Source organism: Gavia stellata, chromosome 6, assembly GCF_030936135.1.
Source record: "Gavia stellata isolate bGavSte3 chromosome 6, bGavSte3.hap2, whole genome shotgun sequence".
Taxonomy (NCBI): domain Eukaryota; kingdom Metazoa; phylum Chordata; class Aves; order Gaviiformes; family Gaviidae; genus Gavia; species Gavia stellata.
Window position 1 is genome coordinate 28,782,642 of NC_082599.1, and position 15,284 is coordinate 28,797,925.

Sequence of the window (15,284 nt, forward strand, 5' to 3'; positions counted from 1 at the left end):
TGCTGCGATAAATAGATACTGTTCATAAAATTTTTCTTTAAAAAAAGTGGATGCTGGTCTCAGCCATGCTACCAGTAAAGTCTTTTTTTTTTTTTTTTTTTTTTCCTTCCCCCCCCTCCCCGCCCCGGAAAGTCTTTGACAGCAACTTCCAAATGAGGAAATGTGGTAATCAGTTTTCTGAGGATGTTTGAAACTGCAGTGCAGGAAATGTTGCCTATCTTCAGTCAATTTAGGGTAACAGAGAGGAAATTTGAAGATGTAGAAGAAATGGAGGAGTGCAGACAGCAGGAGGGTCAATGAGAGACAGCGTTATTATACAGTCTGAATGGGCCCTAGGGACAGACAGCGACTGAACTGCCTTAAGGCAAAAGATGAATTCAACTTGATAGTTGTTAGCAAGAGACTGGTAGAGTTTCTCAAAGTGAAAAGCTGCTGCCGCTGTACAATGAGCTGATGGGGTACTATTTTCTTGCTAATTTTCCGAGTCTCTTTCTGAACTGTTAGAAGCAAGGATCACCTTATAATGGTCAGTTCTATACAAAAGAAAAGCCCCTGTTATTCTCAACCATTTTTAGCTTTTATGGTTTATAGCATTTGGCCTGGTCTAGCAGAAGATTTAAGGATTTCATGATTAAACTATTCTTGCTTTTAAAATTTGCCTGTGATGTAAATAAAGGGTTGGTTTGTTTGCCAGTGGAAACTAATGCTTTCAAGTTAGTAATGATGTTTTATGATTTTATACAACTTGAGAATAAAGCAGTGGACATTGGGCAAGAGGTGCCCTCTCCTGGTTTATTGACCCATGACACCCTTGAGGATGCGGAGCTGGGTGAGGAGACACAGGAGCCAATGCTGCCAGTCAGTGCCAATACAGATCTAGAGAAGAGTTGTTCTTTAAGCAGGGATTTATGTGCTTTTTCATGGTTTACTAAATACCAGAGCATACATTCAGGGTTTGCAGTCTGGGGATTCACAGAAAGACCTGAATAGAAAAGGATGCTTATTTCAGGATAATCTGATTTCAACAGCATACAACTTTTAAAAAAACCTTTATAGCCTTCACTTCTGCTTCTTTGCTACAAAAGGTTTAGTTAACTCTACATGAAAGTGGAAAAGAAAGCAGTGACCTTCTGGATCACACTGGTTTAACTGCATTAAGAAGATTCCTTGTATGCATGTTAAAGAGCAACTGCTTCTTTTTATTTTTAGCAGTTACATAGCAAATGGTGTAACTATTTGTACTTATTAAAGCTTGTCAGCTTTACCAGAAAGGTTTGCACTAAATATTACAGAAGATATTATTGCACACCCATAACTTACATCTCCACATTTATTCCCAAATTCATTAACCCCAGTATTTCTTAGACAAGATGTATCTCTTTGTCTGGAGATCTGGAGCTGAACACAACAGCTAATCCCATCCCTGAAGCAACTGCCCAGGCACAGAAGATTAGAACAGATTCGAAAGATTCTGCAAATTCCCAGACTGCTGTAGGTTCCCAGCAGCAGCTAAACCTAAAATATTCCTGGTAGATGTGAAATGAAGTGGATGAATGAACCTGTTATACTCAGAGGTTTTTTACAGCTATCCATAAGGTAATCCACTGTGAAAATTTTTCATCTTTCCTGGAGGAAAAGATCTTTTCTTTGTATCTTCATCTGGATATGTATCTCTATCCCTGTATATATCTAGCTATCTGTCTCTCTAGTTATCTGTATCTATCTATGTCTCCAACTTAAGTAACTTGCTTGCCTGTATCAGTGCAATGAATCATTCCTGTTGAACAGTAGGATGTCACATTTACCGTTACTGACTCCAGGCTGCTGTGGGGTGAGGGCCCTTTTGGGAAGGGGGGGATGCTGGTGATTTTTTTTTTTTCTTCAGATGATTTTTTTCTTCTTTTGAGGGTCATATTTTGTGCTGATCTTTTTCTTAAAAATGTTCGCACTGCCTCTTTCTTTTAATATTTCTCACATTGCCTTTGTCATATAACTGAAATGAATTCTGAATACTGGATTTGAGACCTAGCCTAGAAAAAAATGACCCTCAATACATCTTTCAAGTTTGACAGTATGTTAACACTGTGTTTTAAGTTTTGAATCCACTCTTTCTAGCCAGTTTGAAAGCATCATTGTGTCTATCCCTCTTGCTCTTTTTCCCTAAACTTTGTGTTTATTCCTCTCTTCTTGTTTTAAACATCTGTTCATTATTAAAGGTCTCCAGGGCATTGATATTCTTGGTATGATGGCATTGGCTTTACTACTGAACAGTGGTTTGATTCCTTCCATGAGCTTTTTGCACTGCTAGTAGGCAATTTGTTTGCTTGAAACCTTTTACTTGACCTTTTATTTTATTTGCTGCTTATGTCCAGATTTATGTAGCTGGTTTTGTTTATCACAGGAGTCCATCTATATCATTTGGTGTATACTTTGAAACAATTTATTTTTCTGATGCAAAAAACCTTAACAGACTTATTAAAAGTTGTGTCAAATTTTACTTTTTTTTTTTCTGTGAAAGGAAACTAGTTTTAGATTTCAACGGCTTGACTTTTGCTCTACACCACTGAGTCCATTTTCACAATATCACAGGACACATAGTACAAGGTAATGTCCTTCACAGAATCATAGAATCATTTAGGTTGGAAAAGACCTTTAAGATCATTAACTCCAACTGTAAACCTAACCCTCCTAAGTCCACCACTAAACCATGTCCCTAAGTGCCTCATCCACATGGCTTTTGAATACCTCCAGGGAGGGTGACTCTACCACCTCCCTGGGCAGCCTGTTCCAATGTTTCACTACTCTCTCAGTAAAGAACTTTTTCCTAATATCCAGCCTGAACCTCCCCTGGCGCAACTTGAGGCCATTTCCTCTTGTCCTGTCACTCGTTACTTGGGAGAAGAGACCAACACCCACCTCTCTACAACCCCCTTTCAGGTAGTTGTAGAGGGCGATGAGGTCTCCCCTCAGCCTCCTCTTCTCCAGACTGAACAACCCCAGCTCCCTCAGCCGCTCCTCATAAGACTTGTGCTCCAGACCCCTCACCAGCTTCGTCGCCCTTCTCTGGACACGCTCCAGCACCTCAATGCCCTTCTTGTAGTGAGGGGCCCAAAACTGAACACAGTATTCGAGGTGCGGCCTCACCAGCGCCGAGTACAGGGGCACGATCACCTCCCTACTGCTGCTGGCCACACTGTTTCTGATACAGGCCAGGATGCTGTTGGCCTTCTTGGCCACCTGGGCACACTGCTGGCTCATATTCAGCCGGCCGTCAACCAACACCCCCAGGTCCTTTGCTGCAGGGCAGCTTTCCAGCCACTCGTCCCCAAGCCTGTAGCGTTGCATGGGGTTGTTGTGACCCAAGTGCAGGACCCGGCACTTGGCCTTGTTGAACCTCATCCAATTGGCCTCGGCCCATGGATCCAGCCTGTCCAGATCCCTCTGCAGAGCCTTCCTACCCTCAAGCAGATCAACACTCCCACCCATGTTGGTGTCATTTGCCATCTTGCTGAGGGTGCACTCGACCCCCTCCTCCAGATCATCGATAAAGATATTAAACAAGACTGGCCCCAGTACTGAGCCCTGGGGAACACCATTTGTGACCAGCTACCAACTGGATTTAACTCCATTTAACTCCTTGAGTTTTACTGTTCTGTGTCACGCAGAACATAATTGTGCCCCTCAGTTTTTTTTTTGTGTGTGTGATCGTAGTACAAGTTCGGAGTATAATAAGAGCAGGATGTTCTTTTGGGGCTGCTGTCAGTTTTTTCTTTTCTAATTTGAAAATCACTAACAAGGCCAGATTTTTTGAAAAAAAAAAAAAATTAAAAACTTTTACACTGTACTTCAAGCATGTCTTTCCATAGAATCAATTTTGCATCCTGTCTGCTGCAAACAAGTTCTTTTTGCATGGCACATGCTATCATTTGGTTACATGGTGGTGAAAAATTGTGCAAGCAATTGTTTAAACATATCAAGAATTGTCCATACTGCCTGTGTAGATACTAGTCTTTTGTTTGCAAAGAAATAACAATGCATGACTCTATCAGATATTGCTTTCCATTTTAATCACATGCTCGCAATTTTCAATTTTAATGATATGTTCATATAGGATTATGGCTAAAAGTAGAAAGGATATAAGTAAACATTTGTATACATCTTTCCATACTTTTCCCTTTTTTAATTTAATACCATATATTAGAGTGAAATAACTTTTTAACACAGAGGCCCTGAGAAATTGAAATGTACTGACTAGCCTAAAGGACATGAAGAATCTTGTTTTTAATGTAATTCTGAATGAAACGCCTACCTTTTTTATAATTGAAAAGATTATATTGATGTTAATCCAAATGTGCTTTAATCGGGGGTGAAAAAACCCCCTCTAATTAGCTATAGCTGTGGTATTTACATTCCAAAGAGGTACTCCAATTACTGGAAATCTTAATTTATGTCTCTAAATGCTGTATTAAGAGTGCTTATTTCAGGAATCACTTACTCTTGTTTAAAACTAGAGCATATTTTATTCTTCTAAGAGACCTCTGTCATTAAATGCTAAGTGTAAACACTTTTGACATTTTAATCCTAAGAATAGAATATTATTATTGCCACATGTAGTAGTAACAAGTTGATATAAATTTGGAGGGAAAAGGCATATGTTCCTGTGTGTGTGTATGTGTGATTGTAAGTTAATGTGTATACCATAGTGGGGAAAGCAGTAGAGTGGGGAAAGCAGTAGAGTGTGGTAGTAATATATTCGTGTTAACACATAATTTCAGATTCTTCTCAGTCAGTTCTTCCTCAATACACATGAACTTCCAGCTTTAAAAACTCCAAACAGCAGTCATTTCTAGAAGAAATAAGGAATTGTTTAATTTTCCTGAAATGTTCGGAAAAACACATGCTGCTATTCAATAGAATTTTCCTGTACTGAAAGATGAAATGAGTATTTAGTACAATTTACTGGGAATGAGCTATATGGCTTTTGTAAAGGAATTTATGTACTACTGATAAGCAACCTCTTGCAAGTCCATGCCTCACTCACTAACCTAAGGCAGTTAGTATAGTCTGCTTTGATTTCTAAAACTAAGGTCCCTCCCCAAAGGAAAGTTATACTTGTTTGAGAGGGACAGTCTTCTAATTTATAAGTGGTGAAAAGAGTAATACAAAGGAAAGGGGATAAATGGTCAGTGGAAAGAAGTCACTGGAGGATCTAAGCTATGGTCTGTCTTACTCAATATAGGTGTAAGTGATCTAGAGAATGGAGTAAAAAGTGAGGTGACAACATGGTGTTACTCTGAAGTAGTAAAGAAAAGGGGTGACTGCAAGAAATTGCAGAAAGATCTTGTGATATTGATTGCATAGGCTGTGAGTGGAAAAGGAAAACAGAGTTTTGATAAATGTGAAATAATATGCAAGGGGAAAAATGATCATAAATTCACATATAATAAGATGGGTTCTCAGCTTATCCTATAGATGAAGTTTTGGAATTATGATCTATGAAAATATCACCTCCAATCTCAGTAATGGTCAAAAAATCAAATACAGTGTTAGAAACTGTAAGATAAGGAATAGAGAACAAAGTAGAAAACCTCACTGTGTCACTGTATAAATCCATGACTACCAAGTGGACTTCCAGTCCCACCATCTCAAAAAGGTTCAGGCAAACATATCAAGGTTGATCAAAGGTATAAAAGATGATATAATATGTATGTGTAGTATGGGAGACATTTAAATGGACTAAATCTTTTTAGCCTGGAAAAGAGGTGACTGAAGGAGGACCTGATGGAGACAACTTACTTATTCATCAATCAGTGCAGGTTTTTCGACATTCTTTTTCTGTTTCAAATCTATTGTTGGTACCATTACAACCTCCGTACCAGAACTGGCCACAAGAGTTGCCATTCTTGTCATAATACCATTTTACCACGTAGTCCCGACAATCCCCTGGTTTCAGAGGTTCAAAGCACCTTGGATCTGAAAGTATATCAGTAAAAGTTAGCTTGGATTCTGGGGCTAAGTTACGTTATCCGTAAGTGCCTCATTCAGTAAGAAAAGCATCCCTTTTTTTTTTTCTTTCTTGCAGTGCCTGAGAGTATAAATGCCTCTCTCAAATTTTAGCCAAATTCCATTTCTATTAATGAGTTACCTGAACAGGCCTAAACAAATACAGGATCAGTTTGAAATGAGACTGCCTAAATCCTGATGTAAGAACCAAGCTTCTCTTTAAATACCTAAGCACACAATTGGTACGCAAGGGTTGTTTGTCATCTGGGTTTGAAAATCTGGCTCTCACTGTGTGTGATGCATGCAGACAGAGCACCCAGATAAACAAAAAGTTATAAAATCTAGTAACTATACTGGGGGAGGGAGTGGGGTTTGCTCATTGGTTTTTTTGCTGCAGACTTGCTACCCAATACCTGAGGGCAGTATTTATTACTTACCTTTTTGGGTTGTTGCTATCTGTGTTTGCAACACAGTTAGGTGGTGATCTTCAGTAGCAGTTACTTTGAACAAAGGATTGACAGCTGGACTCTGAGGTCTGATTTCAGATTTGTCATAAAGTGGGGGAAAACTTGATTCTCTGTGAGCAGAGGTGGTCACAGTGAGATCCTGAGCAGATGGCAGTGGCTCAGTATATCTGGTCCGTGGTGGATTAAGCTGCAAAAGGAGTCAAAATCTTGTAACTTAAAATTCTGTCTGGGCTCAGATGCTAAGAGAAAAAATTGAGAAAATTATGTAGGAAACTTCTGCTAAATAATGTGTGAAAAAATACCATTAACAGCAGGAGGTTTGGACCTCCTTCTAATGGTTATTCAGTACATGACCATAATTCATGACACTGAGAGCTGAATGAAAAGGCAAAGTAATGCCTTCAATTTAGTCAGTAAGCTGAATTCATTCTGTTGAAGCAAAATTTCAGTCACTGCTTAGTCTGTAATGTAAATAAAACAAAAATGGAAGGAACTCCGGGGTAAATCAGTGCTTCTTAACATCTAGTACGCTCATTGGGAATGATCTGACATCTTCAACCTGTCAAGAAATGGGAAATGGCAGGCAGGAGGAACAAGGTACCTGTTATTGACAGAAAAACACATGTACATTATGCTCCTCCAAAGATCTTTTTAGATGTGGAATCCCTTGAGCAAAAATTTCCAAAACTTGTGTTATGGGAACCACATGCTATTAATAAGATTGTCTCATAGATGTGTCCTTGCCTGTATCAAGCCAAGTGACAAATCACCCATTTCCCTATTTCTAGCTAACAGCCAGTGGCTCATCATGGAAATTTTAGACTTTACCTTGATAGAAGTGTGTATTGGGTTTCCGTGGCAAGGTTTTGGTAGTGGGGGGGCTACACGTGTGGCTTCTGTGAGAAGCTGCTAGAAGCTTCCCCTGTGTCCCACAGAGCCAATGCCAGCCGGCTCCAGGATGGACCCGCCGCTGGCCAAGGCCGAGCGAGTCAGCGACGGTGGTAGCGCCTCTGGGTAACGTATTTAAGAAGGAGGAAACCAACTGCACAAGGGCAGCTGGAGAAGTGAGAGTACATGAAAGAAACAACTCTGCAGACACCAAGGTCAGTGAAGAAGGAGGGGGAGGAGGTGCTCCAGGCGCCGGAGCAGAGATTCCCCCGCAGCCCGTGGTGAAGACCATGGTGAGGCAGGCTGTGCCCCTGCAGCCATGGAGGTCCACGGTGGAGCAGATATCCACCTGCAGCCCATGGAGGATCCCACACCAGAGCAGGTGGGTGCCCGAAGGAGGCTGTGACCCCGTTGGAAGCCCATGCTGAAGCAGGCTCCTGGCAGGACCTGTGGACCCATGGAGAGAGGAGCCCACGCTGGAGCAGGTTTGCTGGCAGGACTTGTGACCCCGCGGGGGACCCACGCTGGAGCAGTCTGTTCCTGAAGGACTGCACCTCATGGAAAGGACCCATGCTGGAGCAGTCCGTTCCTGAAAGACTGCATCCTGTGAAAAGGACCCACGCTGCAGCAGTTCGTGAGGAACTGTAGCCCGTGGGAAGGACCCACATTGGAGAAGTTCGTGAACTGTGTCCCGTGGGAGGGACCCCACGCTGGAGCAGGGGAAGAGTGTGAGGAGGAAGGAGCGGCAGAAACGACATGTGATGAACTGACTGCAACATCCATTCACCGTCCCCCTGTGCCGTTCGGGGGGAGGAGGTAGAGAAAATCGGGGGTGAAGTTGAGCCTGGGAAGAAGGGAGGGGTGGGGGGAAGGTGTTTTTAAGATTTGGTTTTATTTCTCATTATCCTACTTTGATTTTGATTGGTAATAAATTAAACTAATTTCCCTAAGTCGAGTCTGTTTTGACCATGATTGTAATGGTGAGTGATCTCTCTCTCCTTATCTCAACCCATGAGCCTTTCGTTATATTTTCTCTCCCCTGTGCAGCTGAGGAAGGGGAGCAATAGAGCAGCTTTGGCGGGCACCTGGCATCCAGTCAGGGTCAACCCACCACAAAGTGTTAAGAAACCAACCCTCCTCTTCAAATTAAGACTTGAATAGAAATTTGCCTCTCTAGCGTTTTAGTATATTGAAGAAGATTTGCAAGGATCTTAATACAGTATAGTACAAATGACTGCATTAATCCCACACATTGATTGCCTACTGAGAACTTCAATATTTCCCCATTTACAGGCCACTACTGACACAGTCAGTTTAAGAAAACTCTTCAGTCATGGTGACTCTGAAAATTGAAGTCTAGGTGAAATGTAAATGTGCAAACAATTCATCCAGTCCTTTGCATACTGCATTTCTTCTCCAGGTCTACAAAAAGGCTGTGTGTATTTCTGATAGTAATTCAACAGTTTTGAAGGTTTAACTATAACCATGGCCAGCCAGAACCAAGTGTGTGAGCATCTAATCACTTAGAACTAATCCTATCTGTGATACTTATCACACGATTTATAGTCAGCACCTATAAATCCAGGTTTACATTTATTTTTCTTAATGATACAGAATGTCAAAATTCACCCTCAGTGTCACACAGATCTGTCTGGAGGTATTACAAGCCCCAAACCTAAATCAATCACACCTACTAAGGGAGCTCTTAGTCAAAGAGATTAAACTGAATTTTGGAAGTGAACTATTTAATTATCAATGATATTACATAAACAATAATCCAAATGATTAATATTGGCTAATCCATTGACTCCTCCACAGTAAGTCAGTAATATTTAATTAGCTCCAATCTGTATTCAATTCACTTAATATTTAAATACCAGTATTGTGGTCCACTATATCCATTCCATGCAGCTACAGAGGTTTATACATTAAATATTTTAGTTGATTCAACAGCTTATAGGGGCAAGCAATGCTCAGTTTTTATCATCAGCTATTTTTAGGCAAAGCAATAAAAACACCCTAGAGAGTTAATGCCAATATACTGTAAAGGTGACAAATATCCTACTCCAATACTAAGACAGTGGCTGAAAAATACCAAAGACCTAATAAGGGAACTAAGGTGATGCACATCTGCAGAAAATATTTATCTATTGCATTAAAACTCCACCTGTCCAATCTATCTGTGCAGCAGCACCATGTTGGAGGGCAGAACCCCAATGCAGTGCAGGAGGAATTTAAAGCTGGAGAATGAAGAGTAACATGAATGAGGAGTCCTAGAAGTAGAGCCCAATGTGGAAAGCAAAACAATACTCAAGGCTTAATAACACCTGGGAAGTGCGTGAACATGACAAGAAGCATTGTACTAACAATCAGCTTGCACATAAATAAATGCCTTATACACTATGTATCTGCTTCAACAGAGATGTATCTGTAAGATTTCTAACTCACTTCTAAGATGAATAAGAACTACAAAAATTATGAGGACTGTTGGCATTTATTGCAACTAAGAAACAGTATTACCCTCTTCCTTCTGTAAGCTTCTGTTCTCAACAAGTAAGTTCACTCTAAAAGTTTTGTTCAAATCTTTTGGTCTAGCCAAATGACGTATTTGCATATTAAAAGACTGGTGAATGCTGAAATAAAGAGTATTTGAATTCAAATAAAGACACACATCTTTTAGAAACATTTGATAACTGTTACTTCTTTACTTACTGTGTAATTGATTCCTTCTGCAGGGAGCGTATAAATCTCTGAAGTAGTCATCTTAGGTAACTGGCTATTAGTATCTTCACTAGCAATTTCAGATTCTGGACTTGGAGATAAAACATTCTCTTTTCTGGTGTAGACTTCAGACTCATTCTCACAGATTTTTGTGATCAGTTTATTTTCAAGAGCTGAAAAGATCAACAAAATGATGACATTTATTAAGGGTAATCAAAAAAAGTCATAATGATTCACCACAACCTTTTAGTGCAGTATTAACCCTAAATCTTTAATGATAGTGACTTGTGAAAGACCATCTTCTAAAGTTATGTCAAAATGCAAATGAGAAGTAATAAAGTAACACACTCTCTGAATTGTTTGATTTTAAGGCCCTTCTGTTCTTTTAAGAAGAAACAATAAAAATACCAAGTCCTTTTTTTAAGCAGAAGTCATAGCTCAACAGTGAAGGAAAAAAAAACAGAGTGAAGGAAAGAAAGTGTTTATGTGTAAGAAGGAAAAACGGGGCGACACATTCTACTTATCTGCACAAAAAAAATTCAGTGACTGGGAATACTTTTATGTTGAATGCTGGAGCCTGAGTCAGAGCCCTAAATTTAATTCCAGCTGGGACCAGAACCTTAGCTTGGATGCTCGTCTCACTGGAGACTTAACTCCATCCACAGGCTCAGCATAGCAAAATAAGTTTATGCTCAGGAAAAATATACTTTATAGGGCTAGTCTGTGGTTAGTCTAGATCAATGTATTTTTTTTTGCATGGCTCATTATAGGTTTCCTCTGGATTTTCTCCTGATTCCAGCTGTGGCCACAGAATTTTTTCAAGCCACAGTTTGAAATATACAATGTACTATCAGACCCCATTCCCTTGTGAATGAAGAGAAACAGAAGAGCAAGCTGCATCCAAAAGAAGCATAAGCTGCCATTCAGCAGGCTGCCTCATCTTGCTATGGGAAAGGCTAAACTCTCATATGCTTATTTCAAGTTCCCTCTTACTAAAATAGTTTCTTTTACCTGAAAGCGTCATGAAGTCATCTATCTGGTAAACATGTTCTTCATCAGGGTCTGTTGCAATGAGCTGTATTTCTTTCAGAAAATCATCATAATGAGAATCAGTCCTTTGAACAATCCCAATGACAAATATCTCAATATTCGTAGCATGGGCCTCTCTTACTACGGTATCCAGTTGTACTTTATCACGAGTGTCCGCTTGTCCATCTGTTATTACAACAGCCACTTTTCTTACTGCCTGGCGTGCTGCCTGAAATAACTGAATGGCTTCTTGGATAGCAGAAGCTGTGTAGGTGCCTTCTCCTAAGTAGGGCATTTTATCAACCGCTGATTTCAGGTATTCTTTGGTTGTGTATTGCTTCAGAGAAGATACCAACTCCACTTTATGGCTGAAGTTGATAATGCCAATGCGGGCTGTAGCGTGGTTGGCTGATACCTTGTCAATGACTGTTTTCATAAAAGTTTTGATAAAATTGAAGTTATCTGGTCCAACGCTTTCTGAACTGTCAATGACAAATACTAGTTCCAGTGGTGTTACTCTACATCTGATACCACAACCTAGAAGGATAACCATTTCAGACATTTTATGAGAAACCACCTTCATACAAAAGAATTTAACTGATGTATCAGATTTACAGTCAGTTAAAGCTCAATTAATGAATTAATTTTTAGTTACTGATACTGGTAAATAGAAACAGAGCTGGACCAAATTAATTCTAGTATAGCACTGGCAACATAGTGAGCATTGTTTTTACATCAATGGTATCCTCACACACACATATGTAGAGGACAATTCCATTCAGTCAATATAAATTTAGTGTGTTTTATTAGAACTATTTTTTTTCCATACTGGAACGCTTACCACATATTTCATTGATAAGTCTGATAACTTCTTCTCTCTGAAAAAGAGTATCAAATAATTTGCTGTGTGTTCTAGTTTTAATTATGCTGAAATCTATTTATTTAAAAATATGTAGGCAATGCAATGCCCCATAAACAACCTTGTGTAACATCAAATAACCTTTAAATATTTTCCCAAAATAAACTCCTATCTATTAAATTAATTCATGTACATACCGAAAGACCAGGTTCACCTTTTCTTCCCCAAATTCCCTGAAAACGTGTAGAGTGAGATAATTAACAAAAGCCAAATTTCTATTGTATAAAATTAAGTAATATGAAATTGTGTTTTACCTTTGGTCCTGGAAGTCCTGGGTCTCCAATCTCTCCTTTGGCACCTTTGCTCCCTGGATCACCTTTATCTCCATAGTCTCCCTAATTTAAAACAACCATATGAAACAAATACAGTAACTCCAGTTTTGTTGATACCCAGAGCTGGAGTTATGGTTCAATGATTTTTTAAGATAAATTTTCTGATTTTTTTTTGTGTGTGTGTGTGGCTGGTTTATCCTGTATGTATTATGAAGAGAACATCTGAAAGCAGGCTCTCAGAGAAAGCAAGATGGGCAGTAAAAAAATCTTTAAGAAATTTCTATGAAAAATTACCTTAATTCAGGAGTGAGGGGTAAAGACATCTTTATGCAAATGTCAAGAATACATAATTTTTTACTCTTCTGTGATTTTTCTTGAACTCTAAAACAACGTTTATACTGGAGCTATGTTAATTCAGACCTATGGAGAGACGTTACTGCCTCAGATCAGCCAATGTACTGAAACTCACACCAGCTTTGTATAGAACCCCCACAAAAAATTGGGAGCTTGCAAAGAACAGAGGAAAAGGCATGCTTGGACTGTTACATCCATTGGAAAATACCTTCGCAAGCAATTCTGCAGTTTTTTCCCCAAGTGACTAGACCTTTTGATTTCCAAAAAGAGAAAAAGTTCAACATTATGGCATTTCAAGAGACAGTTTTCACATAACGCAGGTCTGAAACATGCTATCAAAAGATTCAGGTTCTAAATTAGACATTTCTTCAAGAAGGAGATTGTGCAGCACAGTTTTTTACTTCTCTCTGGAAGTTACTGACCACCTTACCTTTTACTTGAAACTTCAAAGTTTAGAAATTTATCTAGATTACTGTCCATTTTGATATTATTCCTTATTATTAGCCAGCCAACGGAATCACATAGATACCTCCTGCATTACAGCACTCACTTTGGTGATTGCTATCAATTTTAAGGAACCCTTTTGACTCTCAGACTGATTCTGATCTTATTCAAACTGGTATAAACCTGAAAATTGTACATAGTGCCTCCACAGCATTAAGAAAACCCGTCTCCCCTAAGTAAGCTCTTGGAAGATAGTTTCTATTCTATTTATTTCACAAAATCATAATATCCAGCAAAGGATATTACTTTCCATTACCTGTCCATGAATTGAATCTAACCTCATGAAAGTTAATGGCAGCATAAGGGCGAGCAAATATGATCTACTGATTACAGTGGTGCTGCTACGCTCTTATACATACATATACTAAAACCTGATCTCTTTGGTGTTTGGCACCTATATGAAATTCCTACTGAACTAAACCATTACTTTTAATCTGTGACAAGTCTGCTATATTAACAGCAAACAGAAAAATTGTATTTGGAGAGATTTACATCGGGTCATGAAGATTAGTCAAGATGAATATGAAGAACAGTGAAAATATTGCAATAGTTATTATACTATGTAGCATTTGACATCTGAGAGAAAACAGAATTGGGAGGCAGAAGTTGGAATCTCTGTGAAAGAGCTTGATATATCTTCACTGTTGCATAAAAGCTCCAAGCTGTATTAGCTTGAATAATACAGAAGTCTGAGAAAGTGCTACATAAGGTGAGCTACTGTAGACCATAGTACCATGAACATCATTACTGCAGACAACAAGTGGCTGGGGCTCTGAATGGGTACTGCCTGCCTCAGGTGACTACAGAAGGGATTGAACTCTTATTGGGGTAACTTCTTAAAATTAGGGAGCCTGATCATCTTTGCTCTCCCATGAAGACTGCCATGGTTTTTTTCTTCAGGCTTTCCAGACAGATCCTTCATAATAAATTCAGTATTTCAGTGATGGTGTAATTATTGCAGAGGGGCTGCCCAGCTGGCCCAGGCATATGCTGTGAATTAAAGGTGGTGTACTGCATCATGCATTTACATCAATGCTCATTCCGCCTGGGCACACTGTTCTTACTTGTGTATGCACATAGTTGGTCTGCACATCCACATTGACCATGAGCCTTGGTTTCCTTTGGCTAGACTGTTCCCATCAGAAGCTGCACATCTGAAAATCACTAATAAATAGCCAAAGTATTTAAATTCTCTTTGCGCAAAATTTGTTAAATGGAAATAGCTATGTGTAGGAAATTCTTACCATTTTTGTATCCACTAGGAAATTGTTCAGTAAGAAAAGATTCAAGCTTGGGCTTCAATCATTCATTGTAAAAAGATGAGTCAAATAAAACAAAGCCCTTAAAGACATTAGTCAAAAAGCAATTCTTTTTTTGTCAAAGCTTGGCAAATAAAAAGACATTTTGTAATACCTGAAAAATATCTAAGACAACTGAATATGTAATTTGACTAATATTATTCTCCTGCTAACAGGTATGACTTCATTCTAGATCCTACTTCTGAGCCTGGTCCTTAAAGACAATTAGGATTTTCACAGACACCAAAGCTGACAGTAAGTAGTAGGCACTTACCTTGTTAGCTATACAAGGCAATGTCTTTAGTCTTTACCTTCTATTTATCTTCAAAGACCTGTCACACCAAATAAGCACTAAAGGAAGAAGAAACTACCTTTTTTTCCTTACTGCAAACCTATGATTTACCTTTGGTCCAGGAAGGCCAATTCCTATTGATCCTTTTAGTCCAGGAAAACCTTGATTTCCTTTTTCTCCCTGAACAGAATATGGAAAGTAAGTTTAACTGAAAATTGAAGTAAAACCTATGCTGTATCTATTCACTTTATAACATGCTGCATCACAGAGAAAGCCAGATATTTGTATTATTCAATGAAGCACAGAATTTTCAAGACAGAAGTGGTCTGAAGCTGGAGAAATAAGCAGTTGGGTATGATTCAGGACACACATGAAGCCTTTGTAAAGTATATAATGAAGAATTTATTCCTGATTAATTAAATGAAATACTGTCATTTCACTGAAACAGATGCAAGAAAAAGTAACCTCACTGAGGCTCAGACAGTTATTCATCCAGACTACAAGCAGTAAAATGAGGTCCCACACACAGTTTCTCTG

General features: G+C 39.1%; 1 protein-coding gene across 2 annotated transcripts in view; it reads right to left on the reverse strand.

Moving 5' to 3' along the window:
• Window positions 1-15,284, reverse strand: part of COL28A1 (collagen type XXVIII alpha 1 chain) — an 88,800-nt gene that overhangs the window by 16,376 nt on the left and 57,140 nt on the right. Inside the window, exons 28-36 of one of the 2 annotated variants that reach the window (XR_009484029.1) lie at window positions 14,859-14,927; window positions 12,282-12,362; window positions 12,165-12,200; window positions 11,950-11,986; window positions 11,091-11,645; window positions 10,071-10,252; window positions 6,441-6,657; window positions 5,797-5,973; window positions 4,699-4,846 (exon numbers count right to left, since the gene is read on the reverse strand). Coding sequence is in view for 1 of the 2 variants with exons in the window: in XM_059818385.1 (XP_059674368.1) it covers window positions 5,804-5,973; window positions 6,441-6,657; window positions 10,071-10,252; window positions 11,091-11,645; window positions 11,950-11,986; window positions 12,165-12,200; window positions 12,282-12,362; window positions 14,859-14,927 (1,347 nt within the window). In the remaining variant the exon portion in view is untranslated. Of the gene's footprint in view, window positions 1-4,037; window positions 4,847-5,796; window positions 5,974-6,440; window positions 6,658-10,070; window positions 10,253-11,090; window positions 11,646-11,949; window positions 11,987-12,164; window positions 12,201-12,281; window positions 12,363-14,858; window positions 14,928-15,284 lie in introns of those variants that run through there. The other variant, XM_059818385.1, reaches the window with a different exon arrangement.